The 19,848-nt window shown below is 42.2% G+C and overlaps 1 protein-coding gene across 2 annotated transcripts in view; it reads right to left on the reverse strand.

Moving 5' to 3' along the window:
- The window catches only part of galnt13 (UDP-N-acetyl-alpha-D-galactosamine:polypeptide N-acetylgalactosaminyltransferase 13), a 143,712-nt gene that overhangs the window by 49,017 nt on the left and 74,847 nt on the right, over positions 1–19,848 (reverse strand). For both annotated transcript variants that reach the window (XM_034186351.1, XM_034186350.1), the window contains one exon: positions 6,522–6,620. In XM_034186351.1, the coding sequence (XP_034042242.1) occupies positions 6,522–6,620 (99 nt within the window). The remainder of the gene's footprint in view (positions 1–6,521; positions 6,621–19,848) is intronic.

Consider the following 19,848-nt stretch of genomic DNA (forward strand, 5'->3'; position numbering starts at 1 on the left):
AAAAATATGGAATCACTCAATTCTGAGGAAAAAATTATGGAATCATGAAAAACAAAAGAACGCTCCAACACATCACTAGTATTTTGTTGCACCACCTCTGGCTTTTATAACAGCTTGCAGTCTCTGAGGCATGGACTTAATGGGTGACAAACAGTACTCTTCATCAATCTGGCTCCAACTTTCTCTGATTGCTGTTGCCAGATCAGCTTTGCAGGTTGGAGCCTTGTCATGGACCATTTTCTTCAACTTCCACCAAAGATTTTCAATTGGATTAAGATCCGGACTATTTGCAGGCCATGACATTGACCCTATGTGTCTTTTTGCAAGGAATGTTTTCACAGTTTTTGCTCTATGGCAAGATGCATTATCATCTTGAAAAATGATTTCATCATCCCCAAACATCCTTTCAATTGATGGGATAAGAAAAGTGTCCAAAATATCAACGTAAACTTGTGCATTTATTAATGATGTAATGACAGCCATCTCCCCAGTGCCTTTACCTGACATGCAGCCCCATATCATCAATGACTGTGGAAATTTACATGTTCTCTTCAGGCAGTGATCTTTATAAATCTCATTGGAACGGCACCAAACAAAAGTTCCACCATCATCACCTTGCCCAATGCAGATTCGAGATTCATCACTGAATATGACTTTCATCCAGTCATCCACAGTCCACGATTGCTTTTCCTTAGCCCATTGTAACCTTGTTTTTTTCTGTTTAGGTGTTAATGATGGCTTTCGTTTAGCTTTTCTGTATGTAAATCCCATTTCCTTTAGGCGGTTTCTTACAGTTCGGTCACAGACGTTGACTCCAGTTTCCTCCCATTCGTTCATTTGTTTTGTTGTGCATTTTTCGATTTTTGAGACATATTGCTTTAAGTTTTCTGTCTTGATGCTTTGATGTCTTCCTTGGTCTACCAGTATGTTTGCCTTTAACAACCTTCCCATGTTGTTTGTATTTGGTCCAGAGTTTAGACACAGCTGACTGTGAACAACCAACATCTTTTGCAACATTGCGTGATGATTTACCCTCTTTTAAGAGTTTGATAATCCTCTCCTTTGTTTCAATTGACATCTCTCGTGTTGGAGCCATGATTCATGTCAGTCCACTTGGTGCAACAGCTCTCCAAGGTGTGATCACTCCTTTTTAGATGCAGACTAATGAGTAGATCTGATTTGATGCAGGTGTTAGTTTTGGGGATGAAAATTTACAGGGTGATTCCATAATTTATTCCTCAGAATTGAGTGAGTCCATATTTTTTTCCCTCTGCTTGGTCTAAAAAAGTAACCGTTACTGACTGCCACAATTTTTTTTCCTGATTTCTTATAGTGTTTCTTAAAGCCAGAAAGTTGCCATTTGAAATGACTTTAGTTTTGTGTCATGTCTGTGATCTGCTTTTTTCCTACAAAATTAAACAACTGAATGAACATCCTCCAAGGCCGGTGATTCCATAATTATTGCCAGGGGTTGTACAATAAATTGAAAACAGCACATAAAAACTTAACATAAAAACAGAACACATCACCTCCCCATCAGGTGTTAAAAGCCAGTTTAAATAAATTAGTCTTTAACTTAGTTTTAAAAGTGCTAGGTCAGGAATAGTGCATAAGTCAAGAGGTAGCTTGTTCCACAGTCTGGGGCCAGCTACAGCAAAAGCACGATCACCCCAGAATTTATATTCTGACCTCGAAACATCTAAGTAAAGCTGACAGACGCATATAATGTCCTACTGTAAATGCGCAAAGTTAAAATTTCAGACAAGGTTGGAGGTGCAAAGCCATAAATAGCTTTAAATTGTTGTGAAAGTGTAGTGACACGGACCCACAACAGGGGGCGCAAATGAACGGACAATAGGAGAAGTTAAATCTGAACACTTTACTGTTGTGAATGCCACAACTACACACAGCAGATTATAGAATGAATACAAGGTCAATTAATAAAGGTGTCGTGTGGGCAGGCTCGATAGGAGACGTCCGTCTGGAGAAGAACCGGAACCACACGATTTCCTCTGCCACCGAACCAGGAGGATACTGGAGCCGCCAGGTCCCGAGTTCCCCAGGTGGCCACCGTCTCCGCGTGTCGGATCTGGTACTGCTGGCGAAGAGCACAAACAGTCAGGTGTGGGTGTGTGTGCACCCCGTAACAAGGATGGTGGTTATTCCACCTCCACCTCTAATCACACGCTCGTGCAGCTCCTGTCTAATTACTTATCTGGCGGAATGCAGAGCGAAGCAGTTGCAGCATACGCCGGTCCTTCAGGAAGACAGCTGCAAACAATGTATCAACAAACGTTTAGGAATTCTCAGGCTGAGAGAGTTACCTCCTTGGAAGAACGATATCTCAGCGACGTGGTGGAGGTGTTGTCCTGCTTTTATCTTGGGTGAGGCGCAGATGATTGGTGACAGCTGTCATAGCCGATGACTGACAGCTGTCAACCAGGCCACTCTTGGAAGGTGGCAGCGCCCTCCTGTGCCTGAAGCCCGCACTTCAGACAGGGCGCCCTCTGGTGGTGGGCCAGCAGTACCTCCTCTTCTGGCGGCCCACACAACATAAATACAAACATTAAAATCTTAAAATCAATTCTAAAACAAAACTAGAAGCCAGTGGAGTGAGTACAGGACAGGTGTAATATACTCATGTCTAAAAGTGTTTGTTAAAGGACGAGCAGCAGCATTCTGCACCAACTGGAGACGTGCAGCAGAAGACTGATTAATACCAGAATAAAGTACATGACAATAATCAAGTCTAGAGCTGATGAAAGCATGAATGGCCTTTTCAAGCTCACGTCTACTCAAGATCACGTCTTGGCTGTGTGCTTAGGGTCATTGTCCTATTGAAAGATGAACCGTTGCCCCAGTCTGAGGTCAAGAGCACTCTAGAGCAGGTTTTCATCCAGGATGTCTCTGTACATTGCTGCATTCATCTTTCCTTCAATCCGGACTAGTCTCCCAGTTCCTGTCGCTGAAAAACATCCCACAGCATGATGCTGCCACCACCATGCTTCACTGTGGGGATGGTGCCTGGTTTCCTCCAAACATGACATCTGTCATTCATGCAAAAGAGTTCAATCTTTGTCTCATCAGACCAAAGAATTTTGTTTCTCATGGTCTGAGAGTCCTTCAGGTGCTTTTGGCAACCCCAGGCAGGCTGCCATGTATGTTTTACTAAGGGGAGTGACTTCCGTTTGGCCACTCTACCATACAGGCCTGATTGGTGGATTGCTGCACTGATGGTTGACCTTCTGAAAGGTTATCCTATCTCCACAGAGAAATGCTGGAGCTCTGACAGAGTGACCATCGGGTTCTTGGTCACCTCCCTGACTAAAGACCCTTCTCTCCCGATCGCTCAGTTTAGACGGGCGGCCAGATCTAAGAAGAGTCCTGGTGGATCTGAACTACTTCCATTTCAGGACGATGGAGGCCACTGTGCTCATTGGGACCTGCAAAAAAGTAGAAATGTTTCTGTTCCCCCCCCCCCCCCCCCCCCAAAAAAAAAAAGTCATGGGGTGCTGTGAGTAGAATTTTGAGGGGAAAAAAAAGAATTTCATTCATTTTGGAATAAGGCTGTAACATAAAATGTGGAAAAAGTGAAGCGCTGTGAATACTTTCTGGATGCACGGTAGCACTTCTTTTGCCTTTTGTGTGACCAGTCACAGATTCTCAGTGGGATGGAACAACGAAGGATTTTCACACAAAACAACTGGTCAAATCTAGTCTCAAGGCTTACTGAGTACCTTTGAATAGCAAACTATAGCTGTCTTTTTTATAAGAAACTGATATAATTGTTTTATGTGCGATGCAGCCCAAAGTTCAGATCACACACTACGAGGAAAGGAGTGTGGAACACCTCCAAAGGAACCAAAGGAACACCTCCGTTTCGGCGTGTCAGAGGACAAGTTTGGACATGTCTATCTCGGCTTTCAATGCTTACCAGTCCAGTAAGTATCAGTGAAATTGTGGAGAGCTGGACATGTCCAAACTTGTCCTCTGACACGCCGAAACGGAGGTGTTCCTTTGTCTCGCTTCCAAAGCGAATCGGTCTTTACGTGCGAAGCCTCTGCACGGCTTTCCATGACAAAATCTCTTGTTAAAAGTGAAATCTGCCGGAAAATGGTTGATGTCCAGCTCTTGTGATAACCAGAGAAAGAGCACACGACGGTCTCATATCCACAGAGCCATCCGTTTAGAAATGATCCGGTGGCTTGTGCCTCGTGCCGCAGCTCGGAGCGCGGTGCGCCGAGGGTCCTTAAAGGGGTCCTTAAAGCTGTAGTAACAGACCTTATTCTCTGTGAAGCCCGTAAAATTTTCACCGCAAGCCAGATACATTTTTCGAATGGTTTCCAGGTGCCAGTCTCTAACAGCTTCTGAAAAAATTCTGATGGAAAAAAGTCCTTTTCATTCCGCCATTTCCAGACAATGAAAATCCTACGAGGGGGCGGGACCACTCCTTCCCAAGGCGTGCTCACAGGCGAATGACGTCACCGACAGGCGTGGAAAAACTCACGCATGCGCACGAGGGTTCAAGCATGTCTGACGTAAAAACATATGAATGAAATCCATATAGCTTTTGAAAAAAATAAAAAGGACCGTTACTTTATTGACAGACCTCGTATACACTGAATGCTTCTGGCACCCCAGTATAACATGGAGATTCTGTGATGTTGAATCAAGCAGTTATACACACGAGACATCATTCCCCAATGTTTCCTTTTTTTCCTGGTATATTCCATTTGAAATCGCTAGTGGACAAGAAAACCCTCTGACGTGTGAATGTGCACAGACCACTAATTTGTTCTTATGCATGTGATTGAGAATTATTCTGAAGTGAGTTTCATTATTATGATAAACTGGCAGCCTCAAAAAATAAAGACCCACAATGTCGACTGTGCATAGTATATGCAGCAAATGGAGAAACAGTGATGTTAAATCACTAGAAAGTACTGAAGCATGACATATTATGGTCATGAATTCAAGATATCTCATAAATTTCACAATGCAACACGAACCCACACACAACACACATACAAGAATGGTATGAAAAGCTCATGCAAATGTTACATATTAGTAAAAGCACAGAGAAATGCAACACTGGGAATGTATCATAGCTGGCATCAGGCTGCACAGGTTCTTTCTGTTTGTAAATCTGGAGTTGCATCAGGAAAAGCATCTGGAAATGGGGTGGGGAAGGGGGAAAAAATTGATTCCTAGATGCATCATGATACGGGCATGGTCGATTCTGAATACATTCACAAATGTCAATTTTATAAATGTTAACTGCAGGGATGCAATTTAAGAAAGAAAAAAACAAACAATTTGTACCCAATCAATATACAGATCAAGAAGTTTCAAGGTCCTTACTGGATGTGAATGCTCCACTGTAGCAAATAGAATTAACCAGAGGAGACAAAGTGGCCAAAAAGAAAGAAAGAAGCTGTCTACCAATATTTTCAACTTAGACTATTTTTAAATGTTCTGGGGGTCATCTTTTCACTCGGGACAAAAAATGAATTCAATCAGAATTCAATTATTTATTAAAACACTGCAGCAGGATGCATACGCTAATTAATGTTATTGGATGGGGCAAGAGCAACTCAAAGTAAACACATTTTGTTACTACTGAATAGGAAAAAAATGTCAGCAGTGTCCAGCTGCACAGAGCTTTTCCATGCGGAGCAACTTTTTAAAATGACCTTACTATACAGAGAATCACTTACCTTAGCCTAGCCATCTTCATCCTTTGCAGCTGTCCCCTCACACATTACAAGTCAACTCCTAGGAAAAGGTTTGTTGCCCAAGACCCATCACGTCCTCGACAGTCGACTTTTATGTACTTAAATCAGTGTCAGTCAAAGAGTGCAAAAATAAAGGATGGTGCAAGTCTTTATTTTGTCTGTAAAACAGCTGAAATACACTGTGGTTGTGCCACAGCTTCTCTGGCCAGACACGAGCCGTGCATGTACGGGGCTGATCTGGTGAGGCAAAGTGTCCCAGGAAGGTACTATTCTCCTAGCTCAAAGCAGGCAAAACAAGTTAGCAGCGGCATGCAACTCGCCATCCAAAATTCATATGGAAAAAATATCAAGAATATCAAGAATAACTTGTCTGCCTGGAGTATTACAGAGATGTGCTACGGCCAAGCCGTGGCTGCATAGAGCGGTGACAATCAAAGCACGGTCTGGGCCGATGTGAGGAGTCAAAGTCAGTGACAGTTCATAAAAATGTCTTTTCCTGACATTTGCTGAATGGTGTGGCTCAGGGGGGCTCTGCTGCTCCAAATCATTCTTAATCCATTTTAAAAAGTGTGAAATAAAGTACAACACCCCCACCACCCTGATTTCATTGTCCATCATTTACTGTAGATATCATGAGATGCAAGTAAGGGAAAAATTTGTTATAAAATATTCTGTGTAAATTGTATTTTTTTTTAAAATACATGGAGTTAGAAACAGTGTGACATGACTACACGTATTAAAATGACAACAGTATTAATTAATTCATATTCATTTATGTTTTCTCACCTGATTACCACCCATACCATGGCAGTTAAAGAAGCCGATTTTCTCATTCTCCTTTCTTCCCATGTTGTCCACACACTGGTTGGTCTCAACATTTCTGATCTACAGGCACAGCACATTTAAAACAGTGGTCTTTATGTAAGAACCAGTCATAGCAGATTCATCTGTAAATGTGTACACAAGTGATTTAATAGAACTTCCCATATTCACCAACGTTCTCGTATTTTGAGATTCATTGTAGGTATGAACAAAATTACTTTGAATAAGCTTTAGTTTGAACATACATATATATAACATACATACCAGAATTATGTCGACCTTATCATGCTTAAGTCCATAATTTGAAACGTAGTGTAATTCTACATTTATTTATGTAGGGTAATGATATCAGGAATTTAAGATAAGATAGTCCATTTGTCTCACAACAGGGAAATACGCAAAACTCAGAGGAACAGACTTGATCTAGTGAGATTTTTATTTTCATTTTAAATCAGTTTTCCTGTCAAATCATTAATTCCTTGTTCCTGGTATGAAGTCGGAACTTCATACTTGGGGTGAAATGCCATTAAAAGCACTTATTCCCTGCCCCCTTGACTGTCTTTAGCAGATCCCTTTATTCCACTTTTTACATGATTAACAATTACAGGCTTTCTTCTGTGCACCTCTATAGTGATAATGTCAATCCTCTTCAAACAGGAATAAAAATAAAATAAAATTTAAAAAAACCTCTCTGGTGTCACTGATCCCAGGATTCTGACTGTACATCTCTGACGTATGAGTGGAGCACATAGCCTTATTTGGTATTTTGGAGTTGTAATTTATGGCAATTCACTCTTCTCATGAATGTGCACTGATTGACATATAAGCAGGATTCAACAGGGTTTAAAAGTTGTTTGCATAATTATCTGGATTCATGATTATTTGCCAAATTTGCCATGATGCATTCATACAAGTCAAATTTATTAGAGAGATTTGATATTTATTGAGCCCTTCACAACCACTTAGTTTTCATTACTCTAAAATATCGACTGATATCATCAAATTCGTCATGACAACAATCACTGAATAAATCTCAAAAACATAGAATACTGTGAAAAAGTTAAATTTGTCAGATATTTCAGAAACTGAAATTTTTATATAATTTTAGACTCATTACACATAACTAAAAATGTTTGAAGCTTTTTTAAAAATTTAAAAATTATGGTCTACAGCTCCAAAAATAAAATATCAAAGTATTCCAACATCCCCATGACCCGATCCCGGATAAGCAATTGAAGATAGGGATGGGACCGGATCGGTATCGGAACCCGATGCCGATGTAAATTCACGTATCGGAAAATACCGATCCAACCCGCAACATTTTCCGATACCAGAGAAGAGCCACTGTGAATCCTCTCAACTGCTGCTGTTTGCTCTCTACTTGTTTACTGATGAGCGGGAGGAGGGGAGGAGGGGTGAACATTTTGAAGCCGGGCTGTTTGAGAGAGCTCTCTTCCGCAGTGTTATAGCTGTGGTTAGTGGCAAATTTCTGCTCAGCTCTCAGGTTCACACTGTCTGTTCTTCGAGCAAAAATTAACTGAATTGTTGCTGAAAATGTGTGCTAAAAAGTTAGCCGCTTCACTGTGCAGAGGCTGTGAAACAACAGCTCAGCGTGCAGCTGAGGAGGAGTAGCTGAACAGAGATTCTGTCCCCTGAAAGGGAAAAAACTCTCCATTAAAATACTGCGTGTGAGCATCGATGATGATACATTCATTTTACAATTGAAAGGCTTCGTGTTTCCAAAAAGTTCAAAGATTGCGCAGCACAAAAACCGCTGTTTTCGAGAAAGAAAACGAGAGAGAGACAGAGGGAGAGAGAAAGTGAGTGAGAAAGAGAAAGAAAGCGAGTGAGAGAGAAAAAGAGAGAGAGTGAGCTAAAGAGAGAAAGCAAGCGAGAGAGAGAGAAAGAGAGAGAATGAGCGAGAGACAGACAGACAGAGAGAGAGGGAGACAGAGAGAGGAAAGACAGGCAGAGAGAGTGAGACAGGCAGGGACAGAGACAGACAGAGAGAGAGTGTTGTCTTTTCTCTTTAAGTCTATAAAAATAATGCTATAAAAGTCTATAAAAAAAAATAAAAGTACTTAATTCTTTCACCAAAACATCAAATCTAGGCTTTCATCTTAGATGCACCTTCTGGCAAATTGTAGCTCAACTTTCAGGTCTCCTTTTTAAGAAACTCCTCATATAAAATCAACAATAATTATAATCATTAAATCAAAGAGAACTCTGGTATCGGATCAGAACAGTATCAGTGTCAGCAGATAACCAAACTGGGTGAATTAAAAAGTCTGCGGGAAACTGAGCACTCTCTTATCATGCCCCAGTCCTGTGGAATGCTCTCTCTGCGTTAGTGAGGCAGTCGGACTCTGTTGAGACTTTTAAGTCGTGACTGAAGATGTATTTGTTTTCTATGTTATATGATTAACATATTGTTTTACTAGGCTTTTTATTCTTTTTACTTTTTTACTTTTTATTATGCTTTTAATCTTTTAATTATGCTCTTTGATCTTTTGGTTTAATTTGTTATTTTCTGTGAAGCGTCTTGAGGCGACGCTGTCGTTATTTGGTGCTCTGTAAGTTCAATAAATTAAATTTAATTAAATTAATTAAGATGAGTGAGTGAGTATTCCAGTATTTCATTTCAAGTTTGAGTAACTCGATGTTTATGCAGTATAAATGCCATGAATCTCTTAGCCTGTGTCATGGGATAACTGATGACTTGACAGTTGCCCAAAAGGCACTCACTGAAGAAGCTCACAGAAAGCCATTGCTGAATTGCTGGCTATTTCAAAGCATTCTATCAAAGCATGTTCAAGGAAAACTGACTGGGAGGAAAACGTGTGGTAGGAAAAGGTATACAAGCAACAGGGATGACATGCAGCACTGAGAAGATTATCAAGAAAAGCCGATTCAAGAACATGGGACAACTTCAAAAGGAGTGGACTGAGGATGGAGTCAGTGCATCAAGAACCAAAACACAAAGACATGTCCAGGAAACAGGTTACAAGTGTCACATTCCAAGTGTCAACTCACTCCTGAACCAGAAACAATGTCAGAAGCATCTTACCCTGAGCTAAAGAGAAAAAGAACTGGACCATTGCTAAGTGGTCCAAAGACCTCTTTTAAGATGAAAGTAAATTTTGCATTTCATTTGGAAATCAAGGTCCCCAGACACTGGACGAAATGTGGAGAGGCACAAAATCTAAGTTGCTTGAAGTTCAGTGTGATGTTTCCACAGTCAGTGATGATTTGGGGAGTCATCTCATCTTCTGGCCCACTGAGATTTATCAGATCCTAAGTCAACACAGCGGTCTACCAGGAGATTTTAAAGCACTTCATGCGTCAATCTGCTGACAATCAGAGATGATAATTTCATTTTCCAGCAAGACTTGGCACCTGGACACAGTGCCACAACTACTGGTTTGCTGACCATGGTGTTTCTGTGTAGGCTCTCAGTTGTCCAGGTGGTTTCCATAGTAGAGAAGCTTGAATCTTCGACTGTACTGGGTTGCTTGACGCAAGGACGTTTCGCTTCAAATCGCAGAAGCTTCCTCAGCTAAAATTCTTGCTCTGGTGGTCTGACTTCTGTCTTGACTCTTGTAGAGAAGAATAATCAAGAAGTCACAAAAGCTGGAGTTTTAAACCTAACCAGACCCCTCCTACCGAGAGGCAGACTGCTATAGGCTAGTGCAAGAATTTTAGCTGAGGAAGCTTCTGCGATTTGAAGCGAAACGTCCTCGCGTCAAGCAATCCAGTCCAGTCGAAGATTCAAGCTTCTCTACGACCATAGTGTTGCTGTACCTCAATGGCCCTGTAGAAAATGTCAAGAGGAAGATGAAACACACCATGCTCAACAATCCAGATGAGCTAAAAGTCACTATGAAAGCAACCAGGGCTTCCATAACACCTCAGCAGCACCACAGGCCGATACCACACTGCACACTGACGCACTAATTCATGCAAAAGGAACCCCAATAAAATTCTATGTCCATCTAATGTTATTAATATATTCATTATATTTATTTATTTTATATTAATGTGTGAACTTTTTAAACATTATTCATGACCTATGCATAACATCAAATGACAAGTATAACATAGAATCGTGAAACAAGCATCATGGTTCTTACAAAAGATTAAAAAAACATTACAAATCTTGAATTATTTATTTCATTCTGATTTGCCTCAGCCCGTTGATGTGTGAGAAGGGTCCATCATATGGAAAAACATGGGCCATTACTCACTCCACGCTTTTGAAAAATTAATTATTTCTTTTTAGTCTTTGGCAAAATGCACGCTATGCTTTATTTTAATCATCACCTTCACTTTTATTTCAACCAATGCACTTTTTGATTCTGAAGTGATATCAGCTCACACATCTTGTCACATCAGTCTGCTGAAACACTGACATGCAAAAGGGACAAACACAACTGACAGTTACACACCAGACACAGTTTTACCCCAAAACTGTCATCTTATCTTTAGCTGGGGCTGTTAAAGTACTTGTAGCTATTTCTAAGTTGTGACAATCATTCATTCCTTCCAGGATGGATTTCTGACATGCGACAACTCCAGTGTTTGAGAATAAAAAGGTATAGAGTAATGTTTTGGGGATTTTTTTTTAAATATACTATGAGAGCACTCTGTGCAGTCAAGAGTGCCCATCCCTTCCAAACCCCACCATGCTTAATGTGGCATTGTTGCAAAACTATATGAAAAACCCTTGGCTGTCTGTTCTAACTGAATCAGTCAAAAATTTTATGATGCAGTGCATAAAGTTGCCAGTTTGAATCCCAGCTGGTACTGCCACCTGATGCCCCACTTCTGCCCACCTAGAAGTACAAGTGCTATCCGACCAGTTTCAGTTGTGGAGATATATGCCACCGAGGAAAGAAACTGACCACCACTTCTAAAGGTTAAAAGAATCCAACTCTGCAGCTACCCCAGTCCTACAGACGTTTCAGTCCAATCAGCTTTTCCATAATCTCAACATGTGCACACAGAGCCCTAAAGTGAGGTGACTGTGTATGTTTCATAAGCATCTCATTGTGCTTATTTTGCAAGAATAGGTTAGCACTCATAATTAAGTGATGTAAAACCTAGTGGTTCCAGCTGTTCAAGACTGGCTGACTGAGTGTTATGGAGGATCATAATCAGTCAGGAGAGGTCTGGTTTAATGGAAGACAGAAGCTGAAGAGCAGCGGTCATTAAGACGTAAAAACGAGTTTTTCCTGTTGTACAACAGAGTGTTTGGGGGGGAAAAAATTTCCACAGCAGTACTAAAGTTACAAAAACACAATCTCATTTTACCATCAGCTTTTCAGCATCTCATCATATTCTTGATTACTTACAGCTATGACACAAACAGCAGACTGTGCGTCAGCACTGACTGAGCCACATGCTACGCTGCTGTGGGCAGTGCCACGGGCTTCAAGAGGAAATCTCTGGTTGCTGCTAGAATACTTGAGAAAATGAGATTTCTAAAAAAAATTTTTTTTTTTTGCTAGTGTCATTTAAAGATGCAGAAAGAATGATTATAAAATCCTAACAAATATTTTATCTCATGCAGCATAATTGCTACAATTTCTCATGACCTAGCGGCAAATTATCAGTTCCCAGGACTTCCTTTTCATTTTGTAAGGACGCTAACGATCAATCGCTGATAAAGTGAAGTTCTGGCCAAAATGTATTATTACTTTACATTTGAGAATAATGTCTTTAAAAAACTGACACATTTTATGTGAAAACAAGTGAGATATTGACTGACATCTGTGCAATTTACTTTTTAACTTTAATTGCAGGAACTGTGTAGAATGCATGAATGAGGGGGGAGTTCCAAGATGGCGGACGGGTTAGCAGCATAGATTTATAGCTCGCCCAAGTCGGTAAAATTAATCCACTCAAACTGATTAATTCAAAATATAACCTCCATAAATTTTGAGATGAGTGGTATTCGAAACCGGGGAAACGCTAAAACCTCAAAGAAAACTCAAGAGCTGTCTTTGAAAGAAGGCGGCTCCGATGAGAGTGAACGAGTGAGTGAAACAACGGAGAAAATGGAGCACGCCAAAACTCTGAAAGCTGGACTCGCCGGCATCAGCAATGATATACGGTCCCTCAAACAGGAGCTCCATAATGAGCTTATAACATTCAAAGAGGAACTCAAAGGTGAGATGAAGCAAGAAATAACTTCATTAAGACAAGACATAGTGCGAAAGCTGACAGAAAATCATACAGAGCTACAGGAGCAGAAGACGAGCATAACCGAGGCGCAAGCTCGCATAACTGAGCTGGAGGAGCATAACGGTGATTATCAACTTGCTAACGAAGCTAACAAAGCAGGCACATCAGATGCAGGATAAACTAACGGACCTTGAAACGAGATCTCGACAGAATAATGTCCGGATTTTCGGATTGCCCGAGCTGCATTAAAGTCTACTTGGACCAACTTCTTAAACAAGAGTTGGAACTACCCGAAGATACCAACCTACATATACAACGAGCGCACAGAGTGTCCACATCAAAAACGGGTCCTGGCAGAGCTCCAAGAGCAGTCGTGCTTAATTTTCTCAAGTTTGAGACTAAGGAGATGATCCTGCAAAAAGTCTGGCAGAAGAAGGGAATACAAGTGGGCAACAAGAAAATTCAATTTGACCATGATTACCCCACTGAAATTGTCCAAAAACGCAAATCAAATCATATCTGGGCATCAAGAAAATACTGAAAGAAAAGGGGATTTGTTTTTTAGACCCCATTCACCAAAATAAGAATTCACTGGAACAGCGGTATTAAGAGCTATGACAGCGCAGGAGATGCAGCACAGGATATGAGAGCAAAAGGACTAATTGTGGAGATGCTGGACGTGGATGTGGGACAAGTGGAGGAGACAACTCAAAGGAATCCGGGATGGCAGCAAGTGAGACAGAGCAAGTTGAGTCAAAATACAGCAGCACAACGAGCGAAGGAGAAGTTGCAGGAATATCAAAGGAGATCTGATAATTAACATCTTCCATTTGTAAAAAGTTAATAAGACTTCAAATAACATTGACTGGGTCAACTCATTTAATCTATTAAAGCAAGGAAAATAAGATATGACCCATAGATGGACATAAATAATACAAGAAGGCTTCAGATACTGCGGTTTATTTTAAGATACTACCGAATGGGCGAGGCATACTGATGTTGGACTTGTCTAGACTAGGCTTGAAGAGCTATGGGTCTAGGGATGGGCCCTCACAGGAGAGGATTTCCCATCCACCCACCAACAGGGACTTGGGGGATGAAGAAGAACCCTGAGTGGAAGTTCCATGTGGTATTTTTTATTTTCAGTTTTGTTTGAGTTAATGTTCATGTTCATGTTACTTTTGGGCTGCTTGAAGAAATACATAAGCATAATAGTGAAGAAATATGGTGTGCAATGATCTGAAAATATTGTCCTTAAATATAAATGGTCTAAATACACCTAAAAAGAGGGGATTAGTCATAACAAAGTTGAAAAAAGAGAAACCACAAGTCATATTCTTGCAAGAAACTCATCTCTCTCAGACAGAACATGAAAAAATGAAAAAAATTTGGATACAGGAATTCATATTACAGTACATATAAACAAGGACGTAGAAGGGGGGTTGCAACACTAATCCCAAACTCAACTATATTTGTCTGTGAAAAGGAAATCAAAGATAAAGAGGGAAGATATGTATTAGTGAAGGGAAAATTAGAGAACCTGTAACGCTGATAAATGTTTACGCACCTCCAGAAAGTAGTACACACTTCTTTAAATCCCTGTTTAATGTTATTGCCACAGAAACAGAAGGTACTTTAATCTGTGGGGGGGATTTTAACATAATCATGAATCATAGCTTAGATACAACAAGCTTAAAGGGGAAAAAAACAGACATCAAAATTTGTAAAGATATCTTTAGAAGAAATGGGAATGATAGACATATGGAGGAGTCTCAATCCTTTGGAAAAGGATTTCACACATTATTCAGCAACACACAATGTCCATTCCAGAACAGATTACTTTTTTATTAATAAGGGGGATAGACATACGAGGGCTGTCCATAAAGTATAGGTCCTTTTTATTTTTTCAAAAACTATATGGATTTCATTCATATGTTTTTACGTCAGACATGCTTGAAGCCTCGTGCGCATGCGTGAGTTTTTCCACGCCTGTTGGTGACGTCATTCGCCTGTGAGCACTCCTTGTGGGAGGAGTCGTCCAGCCCCTCATCGGAATTCCTTTGTCTGAGAAGTTGCTGAGAGACTGGCGCTTTGTTTGATCAAAATTTTTTCTAAACCTGTGAGACACATCGAAGTGGACACGGTTCGAAAAATTAAGCTGGTTTTCAGTGAAAATTTTAACGGCTGATGAGAGATTTTGAGGTGATACTGTCGCTTTAAGGACTTTCCACGGTGCGAGACGTCGTGCAGCGCTCTCAGGCGCCGTCATCAGCCTGTTTCAAGCTGAAAACCTCCACATTTCAGGCTCTATTGATCCAGGACATCGTGAGAGAACAGAGAAGTTTCAGAAGAAGTCGGTTTCAGCATTTTATCTGGATATTCCACTGTTAAAGGAGATTTTTTTAATGAAAGATGTGCGGACGGGTCCGCGCGTCGGGTCACAGCCGGCGCGGTGCGGCGGCACAGGAAAAACACCTCCATGTTGATAACCATTTGTAAAATCCAGGCGGCTTTTGATGGCTTTCAGTGGAGTGAGTATATGAGAAATTGTTTAACAGCTGGACATGTTCCAACTTGTCCTTAAGGCTTCCAACGGAGGTGTTTTTCCTGTGGCGGAGCATCGCGGCGGCTGCGAGCCGACGCTGCAATCCGCCCGCACGTCTTTCATTAAAAAAATCTCCTTTAACAGTGGAATATCCGGATAAAATGCTGAAACTGACTTCTTCTGAAACTTCTCTGTTCTCTCACGACGTCCTGGATCAATAGAGCCTGAAATGTGGAGGTTTTCAGCTTGAAACAGGCTGACGACGGCACCTGAGAGCGCTGCACGACGTCTCGCACCGTGGGAAGTCCTTAAAGCGACAGTATCACCTCAAAATCTCTCATCAGCCGTTAAAATTTTCACCGAAAACCAGCTTAATTTTTCGAACCGTGTCCACTTCGATGTGTCTCACAGGTTTAGAAAAAATTTTGATCAAACAAAGCGCCAGTCTCTCAGCAACTTCTCAGACAAAGGAATTCCGACGAGGGGCTGGACGACTCCTCCCACAAGGAGTGCTCACAGGCGAATGACGTCACCGACAGGCGTGGAAAAACTCACGCATGCGCACGAGGGTTCAAGCATGTCTGACGTAAAAACATATGAATGAAATCCATATAGTTTTTGAAAAAAATAAAAAGGACCTATACTTTATGGACAGCCCTCGTAGAGTGACCGAGTGTAAGATTGGGGGTGCTGACATATCGGATCATAATACCTTATTTCTAAAAATAAATTTGAATGCCAGGAAAAGAGAGACAATTTGGAGAATGAATGTAGGAATACTTAATAACAAAAGACTGGTGGAAGATTTTAAAGAAGACATCAAACAATATATAGAGGAAAATAACAATGGGGAGGTGGAACCACACATTATATGGGACGCTTTGAAGGCGGTTGTTCGAGGAAAGATAATAGCCAGAGCCACACTATTCAAAAAGATCAGAAGAGAAACATACTCAAAACACTCACTAATGCTGAGAGAATTAGAGCAACAATATCAGAAAATGAACAATCCAGAAATACATAATCAAATCAAAGATATCAAAATGAAGATAACTGAATTATTATTAGATGAATATGGTAAGAAAAATATATATTTGAAGCAAAGTTATTATGAGATTGGGCACAGAGTGACTAAACTCTTAGCAAAACGTATTTGAAAACAGCAAGCAGTGAATACCATACAAAGAATCAGAGACCCACATACCAATGGACTAATACACGATCCGAAGGGCATAGAGAGGATATTTAAGGAGTTCTATAAAAAATTATACACACAACCACCTGCAGCAAACGAGGAGGAAGTAAGACACTTTTTAGAACAATTAGATTTACCATCAATTGGTTTAAGACAAAATGACAGACTAACAGCAGACATTACAAAAGAAGAGATTATTCAAGAGATCAATTCCTTGAAAAATAATAAATCTCCAGGAAGCGACGGTTACCCTGCAGAATGGTACAAAGTCTTTAAGGAAGAGTTGGTACCAGTACTCCAAACTTCTTTTAACTGGACTCTTAAAGAAAATAAAACACCACTAACATGGGCAGAAGCAATTATTTCAATTATTTTAAAACCAGGTAAAGATAAAGATAGATGTGAAAGTTATAGACCGATCTCAACACTAAATACCGATTATAAAATATATACATCCATCATCTCCAAAAGAATAAATACATTTATAGCAGAATTAATAGACGAGGACCAAATGGGGTTCATATCAGGACGTCAAACACATGATAATATTCGTAGAACTCAAGTAATGGGTCAAGCTCAAAAAGAGAAACGAAGCTCTGTGCTGGTTAGTATCGACGCAGAAAAGGCATTCGATTGTGTTAATTGGAAATTCCTCTATTTAGTATTAGAATGATTTGGTTTCAATAATAAATCTATACAATTGATTAAAACACTATCAAAAACCCTCAGCTAGAATAAAAATGAATGGAAATTTTATTGATAAAATTGTTGTGTGGGCCGCTGAAGAGGAGGTACTGCTGGCCCACCACCACCAGATGGCGCCCTGCTTGGAGTGCGGGCTCAAAGCACGAGAGGGCGTTGGAGCTGCTGGGAGTGACAGCTGTCGCTTATCAGCACCAGCTGTCACTCATCACCATCACTACAAAGGCCGGACTGCAACTCCACCTCCTCGCCGAGAAATCAGCTACCGAACAAGGTAATTTTTCTCTGAGGTGATTATTATTGTACCTAAACAGTGGTCTGTGTGCAGCCGTGTTCCTGCAAGGTCTATTAAAGGCTGGATTGGCGGACAGTGAGAGGACGACGGTCTTCGTCTCTCACTCCATCCAGGAAGGAGACCAACAGGAGCTGCACGGGTGATATTGTATCTGGAGGTGGAGGTTCTCCCTCCCGGAGGAACTACTCAGGGAACAATTACTGGGTGTGTCTTCACACACCCACCATTATCTGTTTCTGTTTCTGCCAGCAGTACCTGGTCTGACAGCTGGAGACGGTGGCCACCTGGGACCCAGGACTCCGGTTCCGGCTCCGGTGTGTTCCAGATCTGTGGGCAGTGGAAATCGTGTGCGACCCAGCTCTTCTCTGGACAGATGTCTTCTATCCTCGAGCCTGCCCACACGTCACCTCGTATTATTGACTATTGTTCTAAATTGCGTTTGTCTGTTTTTTAAGTTGTGCACATTCACAACATTAAATTGTTGTATTTCGGCTGATCCATTGTCCGTTCATTGACGCCCCCTGTTGTGGGTCCGTGTCACTACACTTTTCCCAACAGGATATCTCGGCCAACGTCATGGATCCCGAGGGGCGTCAACCATCAAGTGAACCACCAATGGCAACGCAGGGTGCACAGGCGCCGGCAAGAGGCGTGTTAGGTGGGCTGCAGCAAATCTTAACCGCCTTCACTGCTCGGTTGGACTTGGTGACCGAGCAGAATGTTATTCTCAATCGGAGGATGGAGGCTCTCACCGCCCAGGTGGAAGCGTGCACGCAGGGCGCTGCTGCAGCACCTCCTTCTGCTGTTCAGGCGCCAAATACAGACATTCCAGTGGTGATTCAACGAACCCCCACCCCCTTCCCCTGAAGCATACATAAGCCCTCCGGAACCGTACGGAGGTTGTGTCGAGACGTGCGCGGACTTCTTGATGCAGTGTTCGCTCGTCTTTTCACAACGTCCTGTTATGTACGCATCAGATGCTAGCCGGGTAGCTTATGTGATAAATCTGCTTCGAGGAGAGGCATGCGCCTGGGCTACGGCGCTCTGGGAGCAAAATGCACGGCTCCTAACGATATATACTGAGTTTGTGAGGGAGTTCAGACTGGTGTTCGATCACCCACATAGAGGCGAGACCGCTTCGAGTGTGCTGCTGTCTATGAGACAGGGGCGTCGGAGTGCAGCCGAGTATGTAGTCGCCTTCCGCATCGCGGCAGCGAGGGCCGGCTGGAATACTGTTGCACTCCGCGCCGCCTTTGTAAACGGACTGTCTCTGGTCCTTAAGGAGCACCTGGTGGCTAAGGACAAGCCGCGGGATTTAGACGGGCTTATCGACCTGGCAGTACGGTTAGACAACCGATTAGCAGAACATCGACGGGAGCGGGGCGAAGGGCGTGGTCAGGCACGAGCCATCCCTCTTCCTTCCGGGTCCAAAAGGGAGCCGTCTTCCCCACGCTCCATAGCCAGAGGGCTCCATGTGGCAACAGCTCCCCCTGCTGACGTTGTTAAGGAAACGAGCAGGGCCACAATGAGATTAGATGACAGACTGAGGAGGCTGGCCCGCGGGGAGTGTTTTCTCTGCAGCTCAAAAGAGCATATACAGAAAAACTGCCCCAAACGGCCAAAACGACAACACTCGCCCTTAGAGACTGGGCTAAGGGTGGGTCATAACACGCACGAGGGGGGCGCACGTAAATCTGCACGACTCCCAAGTTACGATCCTGAGTGGGGATCTACCCATTCACGCCCCAGCACTGGTAGACACAGGGTCGGAAGGGAATCTGTTGGACAGCAGATGGGCAAAGGAAGTGGGGCTCCCTCTAGTGGCCCTTCCTTCACCATTGAAGGTACGGGCACTAGATGGCACCCTTCTCCCTTTAATTACACACAAGACATAGTAACATTGGTTGTGTCTGGGAATCATCAGGAGGAAATTGTTGTGTGTTGGGGGGTGTGGCTGGATGTTTTGGTGTTCTTTTCTTTTCTTTGCTCTTCAGGTGGCATGAGAACTGATTTGTCTGTGGAGAAGGTGCTGGCTGAAGAGTCCTCACCCTCATCAACATCATGTGTAGCACCTGTGACTGGTGCTCACATGCAACCTTAAAGACTTTCAGCTGAAGCAGATAATTGGATGGCGTTCTGCATTTAAGGCATGTGTGATTCAAGCAGAACTGCCGGGAACTCGACCTTGTGATGTCCGTTTGTGAGACGCTGAGGACCGCGCCTGGGTTTGACACATCGAGCCCGTGAAGCAAGGAAGGGTGAGGACACTTGCTGTCAGCACATATTAAAGAGAGTCAGTTTGTCGTGTCCACCTGGGGGGTGTTTGTCTGGTGGTAGTGGGTCCAGGAACGCCGGGCTTCTATCCTTTTGG

The sequence above is a fragment of the Thalassophryne amazonica genome, chromosome 14, assembly GCF_902500255.1.
Source record: "Thalassophryne amazonica chromosome 14, fThaAma1.1, whole genome shotgun sequence".
Lineage (NCBI taxonomy): Eukaryota > Metazoa > Chordata > Actinopteri > Batrachoidiformes > Batrachoididae > Thalassophryne > Thalassophryne amazonica.